This window comes from Rosa rugosa, chromosome 1 (assembly GCF_958449725.1).
Source record: "Rosa rugosa chromosome 1, drRosRugo1.1, whole genome shotgun sequence".
Lineage (NCBI taxonomy): Eukaryota > Viridiplantae > Streptophyta > Magnoliopsida > Rosales > Rosaceae > Rosa > Rosa rugosa.
The window spans coordinates 14,572,211-14,593,076 of record NC_084820.1 but is presented as its reverse complement, the minus strand read 5'-3'; the positions used below and the strand labels follow the sequence as shown (position 1 = coordinate 14,593,076).

The 20,866-nt window shown below is 39.7% G+C and overlaps 1 protein-coding gene across 1 annotated transcript; it reads right to left on the bottom strand.

Moving 5' to 3' along the window:
- Positions 1-3,746: 3,746 nt before the first annotated feature.
- Positions 3,747-19,643, bottom strand: LOC133709763 (probable disease resistance protein At5g66910). The gene is made up of 5 exons (XM_062135657.1): positions 19,235-19,643; positions 17,197-17,491; positions 16,851-17,056; positions 16,541-16,705; positions 3,747-4,295 (listed from the first exon to the last, which is right to left on the bottom strand). Exons 1-5 carry the CDS (start codon positions 19,641-19,643, stop codon positions 4,237-4,239), a joined length of 1,134 nt encoding a protein of 377 aa, XP_061991641.1. The 3' UTR covers positions 3,747-4,236.
- Positions 19,644-20,866: the final 1,223 nt, after the last annotated feature.

Here is a 20,866-nt window from a genome sequence, read left to right as displayed (position 1 = left end):
CTATCTTCAACTTCAGCTCTTCAAGGAGAGGTCTAAACATCGAAGTCTTGATCACCACTTCCTTAATCACATCATACAGTATAGTAAACGGCACTCCCATAGCACCACCTGCAGCGAGGTCCGCCATTCTTGATCCTTTACAACAAAATTACCCAATACCAAAATCAGAAAACTCAGTATCCATTCAAATGTAAACATTTCGACAACATAACCAACAAAAAATGACAGAAAAATGTAGCATATTCCAATCCAAACTCGCATTACCTCTGTATTGGTGATCAAACTATATAATAATACAAGCCCCTCCACTCCCACAGCTTCTTTGGATATCACCTGTTGGTGTCGAAAAATTCCGTAGAGGAGTTTGACTCACCAATGAATGCGGACTGGAGCGGGAGCTGACCGGGAATGATCTAGAAGCTTCCCTCGAGCGTTGACTTGGAGTTTGACCGTCGGCTCGAGGAGAAGGGGAGGTACCTGCAGAAAACCCTCCGATGCCTAAGTCAGTACGTTTCTTAGTAATGGAGTAGAGAGAATTGGAATTCGATGGTTTACCTTGACGTTGGACGTTCCTTATATAGGCGACGATTTACTTAGAGAGCAAGCCGACATTATTCCGGCTTTTATGGCTGCATTTATGCACACACTTATGATGACAATTATTACAACACTAATAATAGTTAATAATTGCGTACTTACGACGGTCATTCATTGCGCACTTATAATCGTAATCATTGTGCATAGTTATTGTCGTAATAATCGCCGCATTCATGACTAAAATTTAACGCCATACTAACTACGGAGTTAATCGCTTTAATTGCGGGCCCAGCAGAATTTGACCACTCCCACAATGCCCCCAAATTTTCTCTTTGGACACTCGTCCTAAGAGGAAATTTCCATTCTCTGGCTGTTTCGAATCTTGCCTCGATTATTTCCTCGAGCCCTGGCCGTCCCAATTCTTTCCTCGAGCCCTGGCCGCCCCGATTCTTTCCTCGGGCCCTGGCTGTCCTGGCCGCCCCGAATCTTTCCTCGGGCCTTGGCCGCCCTGAATCTTTCCTCAGGCCCTGGCCGCCTCGATTCTTTCCTCGGGCCCTAGCCGCCTCGATTCTTTCCTCAAGGCGAAGATTCATTTTCAGCATGAGATATGGAATTGCCCCCATTTCCTTTTGAATCTGATCAACAAAATTTTATTCTCCTTGGCCACCGGCCTTGGGTATTTACTCTGGCCACCAGCCTTACACATACATTTCAACAACACTAACCACAAATATATTTCAAATATAAAAGGAAAAAAAAATCAAAATATGATTACTAAAGGAAAGAACGCCAATTTACGTTACCCAGACTTTTATCACTTCGGGGCTTGTATTCCATCACTCCCAGTCCTTAGTGACAGAAATGAAATTTCTAATGGTGCAGCTCCCGCCATCACTTTTTAGGGAAAAGTGCTTCCCACATACGGCGCCACTTGTTGGTGTCGAAAAATTCCGTAGAGGAGTTTGACTCACCAATGAATGCGGACTGGAGCGGGAGCTGACCGGGAATGATCTAGAAGCTTCCCTCGAGCGTTGACTTGGAGTTTGACCGTCGGCTCGAGGAGAAGGGGGGGTACCTGCAGAAAACCCTCCGATGCCTAAGTCAGTACGTTTCTTAGTAATGGAGTAGAGAGAATCGGAATTCGATGGTTTACCTTGACGTTGGGCGTTCCTTATATAGGCGACGATTTACTTAGAGAGCAAGCCGACATTATTCCGGCTTTTATGGCTGCATTTATTTACACACTTATGATGACAATTATTACAGCACTAATAACAGTTAATAATTGCGTACTTACGACGGTAATTCATTGCGCACTTATAATCGTAATCATTGTGCGTAGTTATTGTCGTAATAATCGCCGCATTCATGACTAAAATTTAACGTCATACTAACTACGGAGTTAATCGCTTTAATTGCGGGCCCAGCAGAATTTGACCACTCCCACATCACTAGATCACGAAACTTTCAGATCCAAAAAGGAAACTTGTATCAGTTCCGATCTAAACTAGAAGGCAATAGAGCAGATCAATATGCAAGACAAAACCTTTCTCTTACTTGGTAATTGGTGAAGTCCACTGATGCAAAGACCCGAATAAAAAGCTTGGTAAAGGGGGGACATATTCAATGTGAACCTCCGAATTTCCAATTGGGAATCCATTGACTTTGGCATTGACTGACTCAGCAAGCTCCAAGTTGGAAGCCATTGACTGAAAAAAGCACACGTAAAACTGACGGAGCGACTTCGCAAACCATTCGAGAAGACCCTAATAAAAAAAGAATAAAGAACTTTTATTGAGAATAACTAACCATATCTGAAAGCTGCGTGTTTTCAAATTTGTGAGGAGTGTAAACTGTAAACACGTTATTTTGGTGAGAGGACAAATTGGAGAGACATAAAGCAAGATTCTTTGTAAAAAAAATGACCAAGGAATATAAGTGGAAAATTCATGTTCTTAATAGCGAAGCAAACCAAACAAACTCATAACCATAATAAGTTCGGGTTTACCTTCTTCTTCATTTGACGACACCTGAAATGGATAGAGCCACCCTGCTTGCTTCTTTCTTTTCCGGTTTCCATTTGACCGTGGCGCAGCTCCCTCTCTCTCTCTCTCTGTCTAAAGAATCCTTGAAGAGTTCACACTGTTGAGTTTGGATGATTCAGTATTGTTTTTGGTGGGAGTGAAGTGGGCCGTATTCTCTCATGCAAATGTCGAGGCCCAAACTTATACCCGACATTATAATTGGGCACGGGTTTGTATGATTGGGTACACCAATTAGACAAGATTCGAGTAAACATCTCTGCGAACTTGAAATTTTCATAATTTAAATCGGTCCCATTTTTTGTGTTCTTAAATTAAATTAACAACTCATTTTATAAATTTTTTTTTTTAGATAATAAATATTTTATTTTATGTTTGGGGAAAGATGACATTATTTTGCTCCAACAGTTTTTTGAGAGATGAAAACTCAAAACTCAATAGTCTCCATGCATTCTTAACATTAATTTTCTAGTTCTTCCTTAACATGATCATCTTTCCAATTTGTATTGACCAAAAGGGATTGATGATGAGCAATTGAGCATCTTCGTTTTTCGATTACTTGCTCAAGGGGCCAAGCGCCGTGGACTACAGTTGTGTCATCACAGTGAGAATTTCTAAAATTAGTGGACCAACAACTTCCTCAAATTATCGGAAAAAAATCAGTGAAATATACTATTTTACGAGGAAGAAGGCTGTTGAGCTCTCCAGCATCTGCGGACTACGGTGTCGGTAACAATACGGCACTAAAACGAGCTTCCGAGCTCTAAGCACTTTCGGAACAAGCAAATCATTCCCACAACGCAGGGTACCAAAGAAATTTGCATTTCCATCCCACGATGCTTTGATACTGAATTGAAGTGATTGTTTGTATCACTTATGCTTCCAACTTCCAAGAGATTGCGTGCATGAAATCACTTTTTCAAAAAGGAGCTAGGCATTCACATATATTTGCCGCGGAGTATTTCATGCTATGCTGCAACACTGAAGACCTTAGATATTTAGAATCAATGCAACACAGATTAGACAAAAAAGGCTTTAACATTTATTGACGATATACAGGTCTCAAAACCTAAGGAAAAAAAAAATTTGTAAGATAGAAGTAGAGAGTATACAATACAAATCACAGATACATTTGCATTAAAATTTATCAAGGAAAAACAGGTCGTCAAAATTTTTTGAAGGTTATGTAGCCAATTCAGGTTGAGATTTTCTTTGACCAGCTTTACATGGAGGTTTCTGAGATTGGGTAAGAAGAGTTCCCATAAATCACCTGTGTCTTCATCACATACCACTTCCCGTAACTGCTCAAGATCCAAAACTGATGAAGGCAGCTCTTGCAATCTTGAACACTTTCTCATGTTGATCTTTTTTAAACTGCTCATTCCACCAAAGTCTTCAGGGAACTCCACAATGCTGAAGCAATCAGATATGTCAAGAAAATCTAATCTCTTTAGGTCTTTAACTGAGCATGGAAGTTTTACCAAGTCTGTACAAGACCTTAGCCGCAACACTTCTACCTTCTCCAGTTTTCCAATCTCTCGAGGCAAGGCAGATAGCTTATGACAGTTGGTGATACTGAGCTTCTTTAGGCGAACCAGATTGCAGAGCTCATCAGGCAATTTCACCAAATCATTGCAATAGTCAATATTCAGTTCCTCTAAATTTGGCAATGCATTTGAAATTTGAAAGGAGCAATTACTGAAAGCTTCACCGATACTGCACATGAATAAAGAGATCTTCTTTAAACTCTTCAACTGTATGGGATGCTTGGTTATAGAAGGAATTGAAACACGCTCTAGTCTGATTCTCTTCAGATTTGGTAAAGAGTGTAAGATATCTTTATTGGACATATCATGTATTGTAACTGTTTGGACCCAAAATGAACATTTTGGCCTGACAAGGCACGTCTTGGAGAAATTGAGCCAATATCAGTGGCTCAAGCAATATATTGTCGACAAGCTCGAAATATATATTTAGAGGCTAAATAAAGCCTACTATGGAAGTATGACAAGTCAACTTTAGCATATTTTCCTACTTCAGCTAGGAAAAACCGAGCTAGACAAGGAAGGAGGGGTGGCAGACTAACCAAATGAAATCGAAATGTGCTGAAACTTTCCAGATCCATTCTAGACAGCCCAAGGATCATTTCTTATGAAGAGTGAAAGAGTTATTTTTGAGTGGAAGGCCTTCAAACAATCAGCCCAATTTTCTACAGAAGCAAAACTGGAAAACTGGACCTGTAAGAGGTCCAGCAGCATTTTCGGCCCAACCACATGGAATAAAAATCTGAAAATTTGTCAGGATGATCTGCACTCATAGTGGAACATTTCATATGAAGAAGTCGAAGGCATATAATAAAGTCTTGTTGGAGAAATAATTGAAGGAATAAAGGGGCAGAAACTGACCTAAAACCAGCTCAATATTCACATGTTCATGTTTCCTACCCACATGAAGAAAGCTAGATGCTTTTCTCTTTTTCCTTGGATATATTTTTCTTCTACAATCTCTTTAATAGATCATCACCACTTCCATGTTGCTGCACCTTCATGCTTTGCTTTCATTTCATCTTTTCTCTATCTTTTCCATATTTTACAAGTGAACTTAGATCTACTTTCATTATTTTTCTTCCACTCATCATTTCACTCTTCTTTTTCTTCCCTATATAAACACCTTCTCCTCTCATTCTAAAACACACAAACACATTCACAACACAACAACATCTCTAAGATGATCTAAGTTCTCTCTAGAGCAAACCTCTCTAAGAGCAACTCCTCTCCTTTTCTTTCTCTTAGCGGTGATCACACTCCTAGTCCTAGTCTTCTCAGAAGCCGACTTTCAGTGCCACCAAACCCTCTGTCAACGTACTTCGGTCCTAGTCTCCTCGGGAGCCGACGGTAGTGCCGCGACCACAACGGTTACGGAACCAGCCAAGCAAGGGTAACGCCCTAGCAACCCAGCCAAGCTAAAGTCACGCTTTAGCAAGTTCTCCTCACTTCCCGGTGGTTCTCGCTCTGCTCGATCTACAACATCGAGTATCGATTTGGTGATTTTCAAGAAGCTCCGCAAAAGTCCTCACCACGAGGCACAAAGAATCCCACGACGAGGTTGGTGCTCTCCTCGTCCACAATTGCTTGAAAGAAGTCAGGTCAAGGGACACCCCCGACGACCGCACCCGAACGGTGCTGGCACGCCCGCGCAGAAAAGAGACTGTTGACCAGCTGCAGCAAAATTGGAGCCAAACATTTTGGCACGCCCAGTGGGACAAGGTTAGAATTTTTTTTTTTGAAGACATTCAACCACCGGGCTTCAAAACAAACATTTTGGCACGCCCAGTGGGACAAGGTTAGAATTTTTTTTTTTTCTTTTTTTTCTTGAAGACATTCAACCACCGGGCTTCAAAACAAACATTTTGGCACGCCCAGTGGGACTGCACCAGAGTCTTTTTATGTTCACCATCATTGGGATGCCAGAGGAAATTCTTTACCAAAAGAAATTCCTGAAGTCATGGCGACGATAGAAGGCTATGTGCCCATTCCCATTCCAGAGAATGCGCGCATAGAAGAGCGGCTTGATATCCTTCAAAAGAATTCTACCGCATACCATGAGAATCTGAGTAAAGCTCTCACGGAGGACCGTCGACGGCTCGATGAGTTCACGATTCCAGAACCTGCTCGCGAAGAGGTCATTTCTGAGACTAACTTGCCTATAGGTGGCAATCAACGTAAGGGTCTCACTGTTGAGTCACAGCCTTACACAGAGGTTGTGCATGGAGAAGACGGTCCACAAGAATGTTTTTCTGACAATGAAATTGTCTCTGAACATATAGCTGATTTCTCCACTGATCAAGCCAAATACGTGGCCACTGATCAGATGCATGGGGGGCAAGATATGGCCCACGATCATCCCTTTGATCAAAAGAAGCAAGTTCATGATCATTTTAATTGTGACTCTGCTACTGGACGTCATGGGGAAGGTGATCAAAATCAGGACCAACTTAATTATCAATTAAGTTGTGGCCTACAGAAACCAATCTGTGGCTTTATTAATCAATTCAACTTGAAGTTCTTCATATATTCTTCAAGGCCAAGCGGTGGCTTTGATATATGTGGAGGGCACATCTACAACCCACGTTGCATGAATGGCCAGAACAATTATTCTAGTGGCCAAGTTGTCCTTCGCAACTGTAAATTTGAGTATCATCAATACAAGTTAACTCTTGTTTACAATTATCCAGCAAGTGAAGCTCTTGATATGGAGAATTCAGACCAGCAAGTGGTCGTCTATAATGGCCAATCTGTGGCTAATCCTGAAGACACCATGTTCTATGATATGGTAGTTGGTAACAAAGCCGATTTATACTCATCTTCATCTCCTCAATTGCAATTGAAGATCATGCTTCACCAACCAACAAGGATACTTGGGGGGCAAGATTACCCCTCTCACGAGCCAAATTCCTCCAAATTCTTCAACAAGAAGTATCTTTGTTCTTTTCCTACAAGCTCTCACATGAGGAATTTTTACCCTACAAATTTTGATACATCGGAGCTTGGAATGAAGCATAGATGGCCTCCCCCGTGGTCTTCTAGAGGTTAGCCAAACATGGTGTTGCTAGCTTCTTTCTTTCTTTGCTTTTATTTTTCTGTTACTTTTTCGTTTTCTTTTCATTAAAAAATAAAAAATAAAAAAAAAGTTGAATTTGGTAAGGTGTTGTGAATCATAACGGAATAGGTGAAGTCTCTTTTGTTAATATTGGCCTAAACTCGTTATTGGTGCCTAGTTCAGGTCCCTTAAGGTTAAGGGCGGCTTTTATTAACACTTGTTGAACTGTCTTCACACTTATGACCTTTCTCATCTTAATAAGTATAGCCTATGTGAAATGGTGTCTAGAAAGGGGACAACGTTCATGACAGGTTCTTGAATCCAGAAGTGCGTGCAAATGGGCCTAAACCACTATGTGGGAGTAGCTCATGCCAAAATGGATTCTGCCTCTCTTGTTCGCCCTCCCCCACCTGGCCATTTCAGTAAGGTTGCCCAAAGGATTTGAAAGAAAATTTGTGTCTAGACGACTATACTTGGGCCGCATGTCTAAACCTTGATTCACAATGTCTTATTAAAATTTAAAAAAAAAAAAAAAAATACAAAAATACAAAAATACAAAAAGAGTTTCAAATTTGTGCGTCGCGGAGGATGCAAAAAATTGTGTTCTTGCCTAATAGTGGCTGGAACTTGCTAATATACTTAAGAGGCCATTGGTATTGGTCTGGGCACATATACAAGAGGCATTTAATATGCCTAGTATGGTATTAGCAGTGGAGGAGGTCAAATCAATATTTTTGCCAATAATTGTGGCGAAAGCTGGGTTGCGAATTGTTGGCAGCGAAGTGGTTTTAATTACATGGCCTCGCAAAGGATGGTTTGCGAAGGAAGACTGGCGATTAATATATGTATGCTCACTATGTATAATTAAGAGGGAGAGAGGCTACTGTTCAAGTAATTTTAGTCAAGCCAATACAAGTGGCTTTGGAGCAACGACATTATAAGAGCAGTGCTGATTCAAGACCTCTTCAGTCAAGACGAAGACCCTTTGACTTCGAGGTCTGGGGGGCAATGTTTGGACCCAAAATGAACATTTTGGCCTGACAAGGTACGTCTTGGAGAAATTGAGCCAATATCAGTGGCTCAAGCTATATATTGTCGTCAAGCTCGAAATATATATTTAGAGGCTAAATAAAGCCTACTATGGAAGTATGACAAGTCAACTTTAGCATATTTTCCTACTTCGGCTAGGAAAAACCGAGCTAGACAAGGAAGGAGGGGTGGCAGACTAACCAAATGAAATCGAAATGTGCTGAAACTTTCCAGATCCATTCTAGACAGCCCAAGGATCATTTCTTATGAAGAGTGCAAGAGCCTTTTTTGAGTGGAAGGCCTTCAAACAATCAGCCCAATTTTCTACAGAAGCAAAACTGGAAAACTGGACCTGTAAGAGGTCCAGCAGCATTTTCAGCCCAACCACATGGAATAAAAATCTGAAAATTTGTCAGGATGATCTGCACTCATAGTGGAACATTTCATATGAAGAAGTCGAAGGCATATAATAAAGTCTTGTTGGAGAAATAATTGAAGGAATAAAGGGGCAGAAACTGACCTAAAACCAGCTCAATATTCACATGTTCATGTTTCCTACCCACATGAAGAAAGCTAGATGCTTTTCTCTTTTTCCTTGGATATATTTTTCTTCTACAATCTCTTTAATAGATCATCACCACTTCCATGTTGCTGCACTTTCATGCTTTGCTTTCATTTCATCTTTTCTCTATCTTTTCCATATTTTACAAGTGAACTTAGATCTACTTTCATTATTTTTCTTCCACTCATCATTTCACTCTTCTTTTTCTTCCCTATATAAACACCTTCTCCTCTCATTCTAAAACACACAAACACATTCACAACACAACAACATCTCTAAGATGATCTAAGTTCTCTCTAGAGCAAACCTCTCTAAGAGCAACTCCTCTCCTTTTCTTTCTCTTAGCGGTGATCACACTCCTAGTCCTAGTCTTCTCAGAAGCCGACTTTCAGTGCCACCAAACCCTCTGTCAACGTACTTCGGTCCTAGTCTCCTCGGGAGCCGACGGTAGTGCCGCGACCACAACGGTTACGGAACCAGCCAAGCAAGGGTAACGCCCTAGCAACCCAGCCAAGCTAAAGTCACGCTTTAGCAAGTTCTCCTCACTTCCCGGTGGTTCTCGCTCTGCTCGATCTACAACATCGAGTATCGATTTGGTGATTTTCAAGAAGCTCAGCAAAAGTCCTCACCACGAGGCACAAAGAATCCCACGACGAGGTTGGTGCTCTCCTCGTCCACAATTGCTTGAAAGAAGTCAGGTCAAGGGACACCCCCGACGACCGCACCCGAACGGTGCTGGCACGCCGGCGCAGAAAAGAGACTGTTGACCAGCTGCAGCAAAATTGGAGCCAAACAGTAACGATATTAAGGAAACCAATTAGTCAATGATTAAATAGTTGAGAATATAATAATGATTATCCGGTTACGATATATTGTTTATGTGATATAATATATTGTTTGGACACCTAACAAATAAAGGATTAATATGATCCTAAAGATATGCTATTAAGGTTACTTGGTCGTCAAGTTGTGTCTTGTTGTATCCTCGATGGGTTAGGACTTTAAGACATATGACCATATAAATACAGGGTCCCTAGGCTCACAGTCAATACGCTAAACATTCTGCCCCATTAAGATATAGCATAAGGAGACTGGAGAGACTAGAAGATCTTGTATTCTACGACGACATCAACCGAAGCAATGGCATCCGGACAAGGTTAGTATGCTATTTGGTTAATCAAAACTTATGGTATAATGTGTTTCTATGTATGCATATGTATAAGGATAATTCAGAATAAAGATTACATGTGGTATCAGAGCGGGTCATATGCATCTAGAAATCGTGAAGGTTGTTTTGATTAAATCTTAGGTTTTCAAAATTGAACAATTCAATTTTAATTTTAATTTTGCTGGATCTTGTTTTTAAAGAAAAGAACAAAAAAAAAAAAAAAAAAGGGGTCAGAACGCTTTACACAAAACAACGTCATTTATTTTTCCTTGGTAAGAGAATTTCTCTCTCTTCCCTACGCGGACGACAGCACCTGGAGAATTTCTTTTTCCTCCATTTTTTTGCAATTTTCAAGCTCCTTTTCATGGAGTTAGAAACTAAATTGATGCGAATCCTTCTGGGTTTTTACTACTCGTTGCATCACGATTCCATTGAGGTATGTTTAGAATCTTATGGTTTAATCTTTTGTGAATTCCCAAAATTTGGAGTTTCTAGAGTTGGTGAGTTTTTTCAAATTCGGGTAACCTTGATTCATCGTTTGCTTATGGGTAGTTGTTTATATTGTTTCTTGATGCTTATTGCATGCTTGATTGCAAAGAATTGAGGTTTTGTGCAGATTAAAGAATATATATATATATATATATATTTTTTTTTTCTTTCGTTTATTCTGGAAGTGATGAACTATTGCCTGCTGTGATTGTACAATTGGTGTGAAGACCTTTATGTCTATACGAACTAAAGAACACTAACCATGCAGGTACATAACAAAAACAAAACTCATAAACCGTATAAAGAACCAGTTTAAATTTTCTTACATAAAGCTGGTTGAGTATTGTTAGACCATGAGTCCATATCAAGAAAAGAAATTAAACAATTGACCTTGGTCAAAAGTTTAAGTATGCTTGGGACCATAAAGAATTTGGTCGATTTGTGGTTTTAACGATTATGATTGATAAATAGAGCCTTGGAATTTGTTTATTTGATTATACGTTAAAATCAGCATGCTGGGGTACTTTTAGGGTGCAATAAAGCGATGCCTCCTTACATCTTGGTTGTGAGAAAGACATCTTCACAGACATGCATTCTAATAATTCCTGCGGTATGAAAAGAAAATAAAGACATATTGTATGACATCTTTGGGATCAAATATAATATGTAAACTAAAGAAAAATGGGGTTTGAACAATTATACTTGTTTTATTGTTCTTGATTTAAGCATGTTTTATATATATTTTCTCTCATGTTGTTTTACATGTTTAAATTCAGTTCCTAGCAATGTTCTCTCTGTTGAACCATTAAGTGGTTCAAATTTTAAGAAGTGGAAGGAGGACATAATTATTTCGCTAGGACTAGCAGATTTGGATATATCACTTAGGACTCCCAAACCGGAGAGCGCACATGCCACCGGGACGAACCAACAACGAGCTGCGTATGAAAAGTGGGAGAGGTCTAACCGGTTATCTTTATTGGTTATGAAACGATCCATGACGGAGGCAGTACGTGGTAGCATTGAGGATTGTGAGTATGCTGTTGACTATCTTGATGCTATTGGTAAGAAATATAAGGAGTCTGAGAAGGCTGAAGGGGTTGCTTTGCTATCTAAGTTTAATTCATCACAGTATGATGGCAATGGAAATATCAGAGAGTACATCATGGGTGTTTTAGAGCTAGGTGCCAAGCTTAATTCTCTAGATTTTGGCATCTCTAAGAAGGTGATGGTGGCCCACATCCTAAATACACTACCACCCTCTTTTAGTCAAATGACTGTTTCCTACAACACCCAAAAAGAAAGCTGGACACCTGATGAGCTTATTTCAAATTGTGTTCAAGAGGAGGAACGTCTTCGTCGGGAGAAGGGAAAATCTGTTAATTTTGTGCAAAAAGGGAAACAAGGACAGCAGCAAAAGGGAAAAAAGAAGCAGCCATATCTTGGGCCTCAAGGGGGTGTGCAAAAGAAAACGCCTACAACTTCTTCGAAGCCTAGTTCTTCCAATTCTAAAGGATCTTCCAACCCAAAATCTGAACCTTTTCTCTGCTACTTCTGTAAGAAAGATGGACACATGAAGCGAGATTGCTCTCGCTACAAAAAATGGCTTGCAAAACAAGGTAACTCTTTGGTTTTCACTGTTTTTGAATCAAATAAAATTTCTGTTTTTACTATTTTTGAAACCAACTTAGTTTCCATTCCCACAAACTCCTTTTGGATCGATAGCGGCTCACCAATTCATATTACAAACTCTTTACAGGGTTACAGAACAAAGAGGAAACCAAGAAGGGATGAGCTGCAAGTGTTCGTGGGCAATGGAAACAAAGTTCAAGTGGATTTCATAGGCACTGTTAGGATAAAATTAGAGTCAGGATTTTCTTTTGATTTAAAGGATGTTGCTTTTATTCCCTCTATGAGGAGAAATTTAATTTCAGTTGTCAAACTTCGTAGAGATTCTGGTTTTACTTTTGTCATTGATGATGAAATAAAATTTTATAAAGACAATCATTTATTGGGAACTGCGCATCTTTTATATGATCATTGGTGTTTAAATTGTACTTTTTCTACAGAAACCATGCTTGTTGAAAATTCAAGTTTTAAATCTCCATCTATTTCAAAAAAGGGGCATTTTCAACAACCAAAATCTTCGTTTCTTTGGCACAAAAGACTTGGTCATATTTCAAAAGAAAGAATTCAGCAACTTCAAAGACAAGACCTTCTTAAAGATTTAGATTTTTCGGATTTAAATATTTGTCTTGGTTGCATCAAAGGAAAATTTACCAAGTTAAGAAAGAAAGGATCCACTCGAAGTTCCCATCTTTTAGAAATTATTCATACAGATATTTGTGGTCCTTTTTCTGTCAAAACAATTTGTGGAAACCGATATTTTATTACTTTTATTGATGATTTTTCCTGATTTTGTTACCTCTATTTAATTTCGGAAAAATCACAAGCCCTTGATGTGTTCAAACAATACAAGTCTGAAGTAGAAAATAAGTTGGGCCAGAAAATTAAAGTGGTGAGATCCGATAGAGGAGGAGAATATTATGGCAAATATGATGAAGCAGGGCAACATAAAGGGCCATTCGCCCTTTTCTTGCAAGAGCACGGTATTGTTCCTCAATATACTATGCCTGGGACACCGGAGCAGAATGGAGTTGCTGAAAGGAGAAATAGAACTTTACTAAATATGGTGAGGAGCATGATAAATACTACGACTCTTCCTACCTTTTTGTGGGGAGAAGCCATGAAAACTGCCAACTTTATCTCTAACTATGTTCCCAGCAAAGCAGTAGATTTGACTCCTTACGAGTTGTGGGAATCCAAGAAGCCTGCGTTGCATTTTTTCCGCATTTGGGGGTGTCAAGCTGAGGTTAACATCTACAATCCCGAGATCAAGAAACTTGATTCCAAAACCACTAGTGGGTATTTCGTAGGATATCCTCCGCATAGCAAAGGGTTTAGATTTTATTGCCCTACTCATTCTACTCGGATTGTAGAATCTATGAGAGCTACTTTTATTGAAGATCCTCATCTTGCACCAAGAATACCAGAATTTGTGTTGGAGGAAGAGGGAGAAGAAATACAAACAAGTGATGTTAATACACAGAATATTGTTACCATACCTTTTGCTGCCACATCTACTCAAGAGGAACCCCAAAACATGCAAGAGATGGACGTTGGTGATCATGGTCCTAATGGACCCCAAGCCATGCAAGCCATGCACGTTGGTGATGTTGTTCCTAATGAATCCTTGCACATTGATCCGCAAGTGGCAGCTGCACCACTTGTTCAAGATCTTCCTCCACCACCTCAGCCACCTATTGTTAGACAATCACAAAGAGTCAGGAGGCCAGCTATCAACACCGATGACTATTATGTCTATATGCAAGAAATTGATTTTGATTTCAGAGAAGAGAGTGACCCTACTACCTTCAAACAAGCAATTTGTAGTGCCAATTCAAATAAATGGAAAGAAGCTATGGAAGCAGAATTAGAATCGATGAGAAATAATGAAGTGTGGGAGTTAGTAGAGTTGCCTGAAGGAAAACGAGCTATTGGCTGTAAGTGGGTTTTTAAGACCAAGAAAAATTCTGATGGTTCAATTGAACGACATAAGGCGAGACTAGTAGCTAAGGGTTTTACTCAAAAAGAAGGTGTTGACTACAATGATACTTTTTCACCGGTGTCAACGAAGGATGCTTTTAGATATATTATGGCTTTGGTTGCTCATTATGATTTGAAATTACACCAAATGGATGTAAAGACGGCTTTTCTTAATGGGGATTTACAAGAAGACATCTATATGAAGCAGCCGGAAGGTTTTGAAATCGAAGGTGCTGAAAACAAGGTATGTAGACTCAAGAAATCAATTTATGGATTAAAGCAAGCTTCTAGGCAATGGTATTTAAAATTCGATTCGGTTGTTGTGAAAGATGGTTTTGTGGAGAATGAAGTAGATGAGTGCATATATCTCAAGGTCAATGGGAGGAATTTCATCTTCTTAGTTCTCTACGTGGATGACATTCTTCTAGCAAGTAATAATCTGGATCTGATTCTTGAAACAAAGAATTTTCTGGAAAGCAGTTTTGAGATGAAAGATTTGGGAGAAGCTTCTTTTGTATTGGGCATAGAAATTAAGAGAGATAGAGCACGGAAGCTTTTGGGACTCTCTCAGTCAAATTACATTGATAGAGTCTTGAAGAGGTTCAACATGGAAGGTTGCGCAAGCATTGATATTCCTATGGCGAAAGGAGACAGATTTAATAAAGGTCAATGTCCACAGAATAACTTAGAGAAAGAATCGATGGAGGGAAAGCCTTATGCATCGTTGATAGGGAGTGTCATGTATGCACAAGTTTGCACACGTCCAGATTTAGCTTTTGCAATTGGAATGCTCAGTAGATATCAGTCCAATCCTGGAATCATTCATTGGAATGCAGGTAAGCGACTTTTGCGATACTTGAAGAAAACTAGAGATTACATGCTCACTTATAGAAGGGTAGACAATCTGGAACCCGTTGGTTATTCGGATTCAGATTTAGGACGTGACAAAGATGAAGGAAAGTCTACATCAGGTTTTATTTTCATGTTAGCTGGAGGTGCTATTTCTTGGAGATCAATCAAGCAAAAGGCGATTTGCACTTCTACTATGCAAGCTGAATTCGCAGCTTTACATGAAGCTACAGTTCATGGCATATGGCTGAAGAATTTTATTTCTCAGACTCATCTAGTGGACTCTATAGAACGCCCTATCACCATTTATTGTGATAATACATCAGCTGTGTTCTTTGCCAAGAACAACAAGCGTTCTTCTAGTTCTAAGCAAATACCTTTGAAGCAGCTATTTGTTAGACAGAAGACAAGGAGTGAAGAGATAGTAGTACCTTACATAGAGACTGCAAACATGCTTGCAGATCCTCTTACTAAAGCTTTAGCAAATAAAAATTTTATTAGGCACACTTTCAATATGGGATTAGTTGCTAGTTTCGATCTAATTGAATAGTGGGAGCTTGTAAGCAAGCTCTGGGAGGACTGAGGCCATATTGAAAGATCTGGTGTTACTATTCTTTTATGCTTTTATGGATTTTATGACATGTCATTGAGATTTATTTGGATGTATTGAACCCATATTTAAAGTTACTTGTGCACTTATTCAGACCATTTTTATTGGTTTATATTGTTGCTGCAGCTTATGTTTTAATTGATAGCTATTGAAGGATTAACTTTGCTTGAAGGTTTATTGCAAAGTGGAGTGTGTGCTCGTTGTGGCATACATGCTTCTTGGAAGCATCAGGAGATTTGAGGATGCTCAAATAATTAAGTGGACCACCGTATGAAACAATAAGGTATCACATTAAAGAAAGTTTCATATAATTTTCATTTAAGCATTATCTTATGATCATGTGAACATTGTGCTAGTAATGTGGTTATGGGACTCTTACATTAACAGATTGTGTAAGCTGTGGTGTAGCTCTTTACTTGTCACATGTTTGACCGATCATGAGTTGGGTTATTATCATATATGTATTCTCGTGCGCACTAAGGAATTATTTAATCAGTTGAAGATTGGTATTGCTGTTATGATACATGAAAGTCCAAGTGGGAGAATGTAAGATATCTTTATTGGACATATCATGTATTGTAACGATATTAAGGAAACCAATTAGTCAATGATTAAATAGTTGAGAATATAATAATGATTATCCAGTTACAATATATTGTTTATGTGATATAATATATTGTTTGGACACCTAACAAATAAAGGATTAATATGATCCTAAAGATATGCTATTAAGGTTACTTGGTCGTAAAGTTGTGTCTTATTGTATCCTCGATGGGTTAGGACTTTAAGACATATGACCATATAAATACAGGGTCCCTAGGCTCACAGTCAATACGCTAAACATTCTGCCCCATTAAGATATAGCATAAGGAGACTGGAGAGACTAGAAGATCTTGTATTCTACGACGACATCAACCGAAGCAATGGCATCCGGACAAGGTTAGTATGCTATTTGGTTAATCAAAACTTATGGTATAATGTGTTTCTATGTATATGTATAAGGATAATTCAGAATAAAGATTACAAAGAGTACTCCAGTAGGTGAAAATTACTCAATTCAGCAGGTATGAAACCATGATTTGTGACTCTTAGAACCTTCAGATTAACCATTTTCTCCACAAATTCAGGTAAAGCATAACTCTTTGTGTTGAAATTCAAAACTAGAACCTCAACATCAGCTAGTTGAATGTTGTGTAAGTTTGTCGAGAACGTTTCATCTGCAAATAGCGATATGATGTTAGTAAGGAGAAATTGAATGCCGAAATACTATTCAAATTTCAAATTTATGCAAGTGCTCATGGATGTGTGGGTGCATGTGCATGTGTGTGCATAATTACGTATTTGGTGAGAGAGAGGACCAACCAGAGGAGATGGATAACAGGCGAGGTTTAATTGGTTGATGCTTCTGTTCAGTCAAGCACTTAGGTAGATTGTCTCCACGGTTGCCTATGATCAGTCGTTTTTTACTTGGGTCTAGTTTCGCTTGGTAGACAGCGAGCTGTCTGAGCAAATCATGTTGGGTGACAAAGTGTTCACTGTAGTAGTCATCATCCTCCACTGTCTCCTTCCTGGTTATGATCAAAACTTAGTTACTCATAAGACACTTGTTCGCCAAACATAATCCAAAAGCAAGTTATATCAGCATCTATTCCTGAATATAGATAAGCTGAATCAAGATCATACAAGAGAAACAAAGAAGCTTGCATACCTTGTGACTACAAGATCAGCCAAACTTCGGGTGGTAAGCTCATACACGTTTGTAATGGCCAGAAAATCTTTATCGAGATCTTCATATAACTCTGTCCACATATCAATCAGAGCAGCTGCGGGAATTCTTTGGTCTTGGGGAAATGAACCAAGGTCTAAAAAACATTCTTTGATGAAAGCTTTTTTTTCATCCAAAGCATCTAAGCTGGTTTGAAGGCGGAGAAGCACTTCAGTCTCAGAATCAATAATAGAATCACCTTCAGTCTCGGTATTGTTTTTGGTGGGAGTGCAGCCCACTGCATTCTCTCATACAAATGTGGAGGCCCAAACTTAAGATTCTCTAGGCTCAGGCTGCTAGGCCAGTCCAACCTAAACCCAACCCGACAATATAATTGAGCACGGGCTGTCTGATTGTTATACACTTATACCAATTAGACAAGATTCAAGTATCCATCTCTACAAACTCGAAATTCTCAAGTAAATCGGTCTGATAAGAAACTCGGACAACTACTTTCATAATTTTTTTTTAAATTTTTTTAATTTTTAATTTTTTATGGTTAGGAAAGATTAGCATTATTTTGCTCCATGGGGGATGGTCAACCAATTTGACCCTACAATCAAGGCTATTAAAGGGAAGTAATGACAAACAGTAAATGCGATTATTATTCGCGTCGTAAATACGGCGATCAATGCAGCATTCAACACAGCAATCATTGCCGCCAATAAGTGGCGGTTATTGCAGGAGTAAGTGCGATCTTAATGGTGACTTGTCACCCAAGTTACTGGTAACTTGCCGTGCAAATGTACTTGCAGCCCAAGGCATAAGTCATCTATAAATAGGGACGAGACGACCAGGTATGACATCGAACTCTAGTTGAGACTTTTATACTTGACTCAGAAAAATATTGACTTAGGCATCGGAGGGTCTTTTGCAGGTACGGCGAAGAGGAGTCTCTGCTTCCTCGTAAAGGCCAAGAAGCGGAGAGAGACTACGGAGGGAGGTTAAGGAGGGAAACTACAGAGAGAGATTACGGAGCGGAGAGAGGTTACAAAGAGAGGCTACGGAGGGAGGTGACGGAAAGAGGTTACGGAGTAGACTCAGTAGAGAGAGATCACAGAGCGGTGACAAGTTACGAAACTAAGAGGGTTCTTCTCTTCGTCAACATCAAGTCAATGACGAATATAAGCTTCCCGATCGTCCTCTATTCAGCTCCCGCTCCAGTCCGCATTAATTGTTGGGTCAAATTCCTAATCGGAATTTTTCACCACCAACACTCCAACAATTTTCAAGGGATGAAAATCTGTGGAAGTAATTATTTCAATTTCAATTACTCGTCATGCTCAAACAATAATGTTTACAGAGAACCGACCCTAAGATTCTAGAGGAGGTCGACACTTCCAAAGAATTAAAATGTGGTCTCAGAGCATCTCCTATGGTAGGCTATAAAACTATTTTTAGCTTACAAGGTGCTCCCATGGTAAACTATTTCCCCGACTCTTTTTAAGAAAAAAAATTTGGGCTGGATTTGGTAAGCTAAATGGTGGCAACGCTAATTTTTGTTGTTGTTTTTTTTTTTTTTTTTTGAAATAGAAGTTGAATTCATTAGATCAATAGTCAATGGCCAGAGTCTACCATAACTTACATAAGCCAAACTCGGCAAGAAAAAACTGAACTAAACTATCTAAGCTAAAGCAGATTATTAAAATCACTGAGACGCTCACTTTTAAGCAAGCCTATCTAAGAATGTATAAACCTCGCCTTCTATGGAAAAGAAATCATTCAACTATCCCTCCCTTGCCAATCACGCAATTGTGGTACAAGCAAGAAATTAGAAACGTCATAGAAGACTCATAGAAGTCCATGCACTCTCACATAAGCTTCACCCCAATAACAAAATTTAAAAAAATAGCTATCTCCTTCCCTTTCGAGTTGGAGTGTTTACCCACAGACTGCTTCTTCTTGGGAGACTTGTGTTGCTCATTGCCCTCATCATGCTTTGAGGTCTTATGTTTGTCAGCAGAAGACTACCTATTCTTACTGCTAATAGGGCACCCTCTCTTTCTCTTCATACTACCAGAAGTATTCTCTACCTGCAATACCGGGTCCAAACCAAGATTTTCAGAATCCAAAATGAGGTTTCTCTTTCCCACAGCAAAACTCAATTTCAGCTTCTTAGGGGATATAATCAAGCCATCATCCCGACCTCGACGTTTGCCAGTAAGTCGCTCCGGAGTTCCAGCTGTTTCTTGGAGGTCACGCACCACCATATGCCATTTTTTCTTTGGAAACAAGGCACCTAACGAGGGCTCACCGACCGGACCAGGGACTGGAGTCCGAAACACCAACGACGGGCACGAAGTAGAAACCCTAGCCCGCATACCAGTAATGACCGTGTTGTTGCTTGTTGTGCCAGAAGATGACCCACCTATAGTCCCCTGCACCGGCATATCTAGGCCTGGGCATAAGTCGGGGCGGGTCGGTTTGAGGCCCAAACCGACTCCGACCCTATTCCATCGATTTGACCCATTTTCAGACCGACAACCGAACGTTCTTGGGCTAGGCCGAATTTCCGGTTCGGCCCGGTTCGGTTGTGGACTGCACCGATTCAGTCTTGGCCCATTTTCAAGGCCCATTTTACGCAAGTGTACAACTGCTTTTCAGCTTTTGTATGGTTCTAGCCCATTTTTCTGGACCATTATTCATCAAAGATTTTACCTGATAAATTCTAAGCATTTTCAACAATTCTAAGCAATCAAACATCCAAACAGGAAACAATTTAAACTTCAAAAGATCAACATGGACTTGTATCTCACTCCATCAGTCCATCACCACTACTTAGTTACATTCCAAACTCCAAAGTCCCAAACTTGAAACAGAACAAAGTTCGATTCCATCATCACTACTTAAGTACTTAGTTACATGCCAAAGTCCCATCAGCAAGTGTCTTTTTAAGCAAATAAAATATAAAACAAAAGGAGAGTGCAGCTCCTAAACTTCACCCATCATTGATGACTCCAGGCCATGTCTCCCACTCTCCATCAGAGAGTTTCAGCAGGAAGGTCATCTACAGCACATGATACACCTGAATCTACAAAATTTCCCAAATCGGACAGTCATAATTCAACATTTGAATGAACTTCATGTCAACATACAAAGTCAAGAAATCAAAGAAATTAAAAGTTACACAAACTAACATAAAAATGTACCTGCTTCCATCTTTTCCAATTCAGAGTACTGCTCCATTTCATCCCTAGTAGGCTCTTTGAACAACGGCTTACTTGTAGCCCTCAACCAGTCATTTGAACAAACAAGGGCCTCGACCATTTTAGGGGTCAAACTTGACCTAAATGGATCCACAATCCGCTTTCCAAGACTGAATGCACTTTCGGAAGCTACTGTTGATGCAGGTACAGCCAAAACATCTCTTGCAATCTGCGACAGAATTGGAAATCTTGCAGCATTTTCTTTCCACCATTCTAACAGCTGAAAGCTTTGATTTGCAGGGTCTTCGGATGGCTCTAGCAGGTATTTATCAACCTCATTCTTGATCTCGACAACATCCTTTTGCTGCCTAAGCTTCATGAACTCAATCATGCTTGCTGCATGGCTGTCCTCTTCCACAGTACTTGCATCTGCAACGTCAAACCTAGGCTGAGTTGAAGAGAAAGAT

Coding starts and splice junctions, on each gene's coding strand:
- LOC133709763 (XM_062135657.1), bottom strand. CDS start 19,643: ATGCCGGTGCAGGGGACTATAGGTGGGTCATCTTCTGGCACAACAAGC. Junction 17,057..17,196: donor GCTGATCTTGTAGTCACAAG/GTATGCAAGCTT, acceptor GATCATAACCAG/GAAGGAGACAGTGGAGGATG. Junction 4,296..16,540: donor TTTCATACCTGCTGAATTGA/GTAATTTTCACC, acceptor ATTCATGTGCAG/TATCGGTGAAGCTTTCAGTA.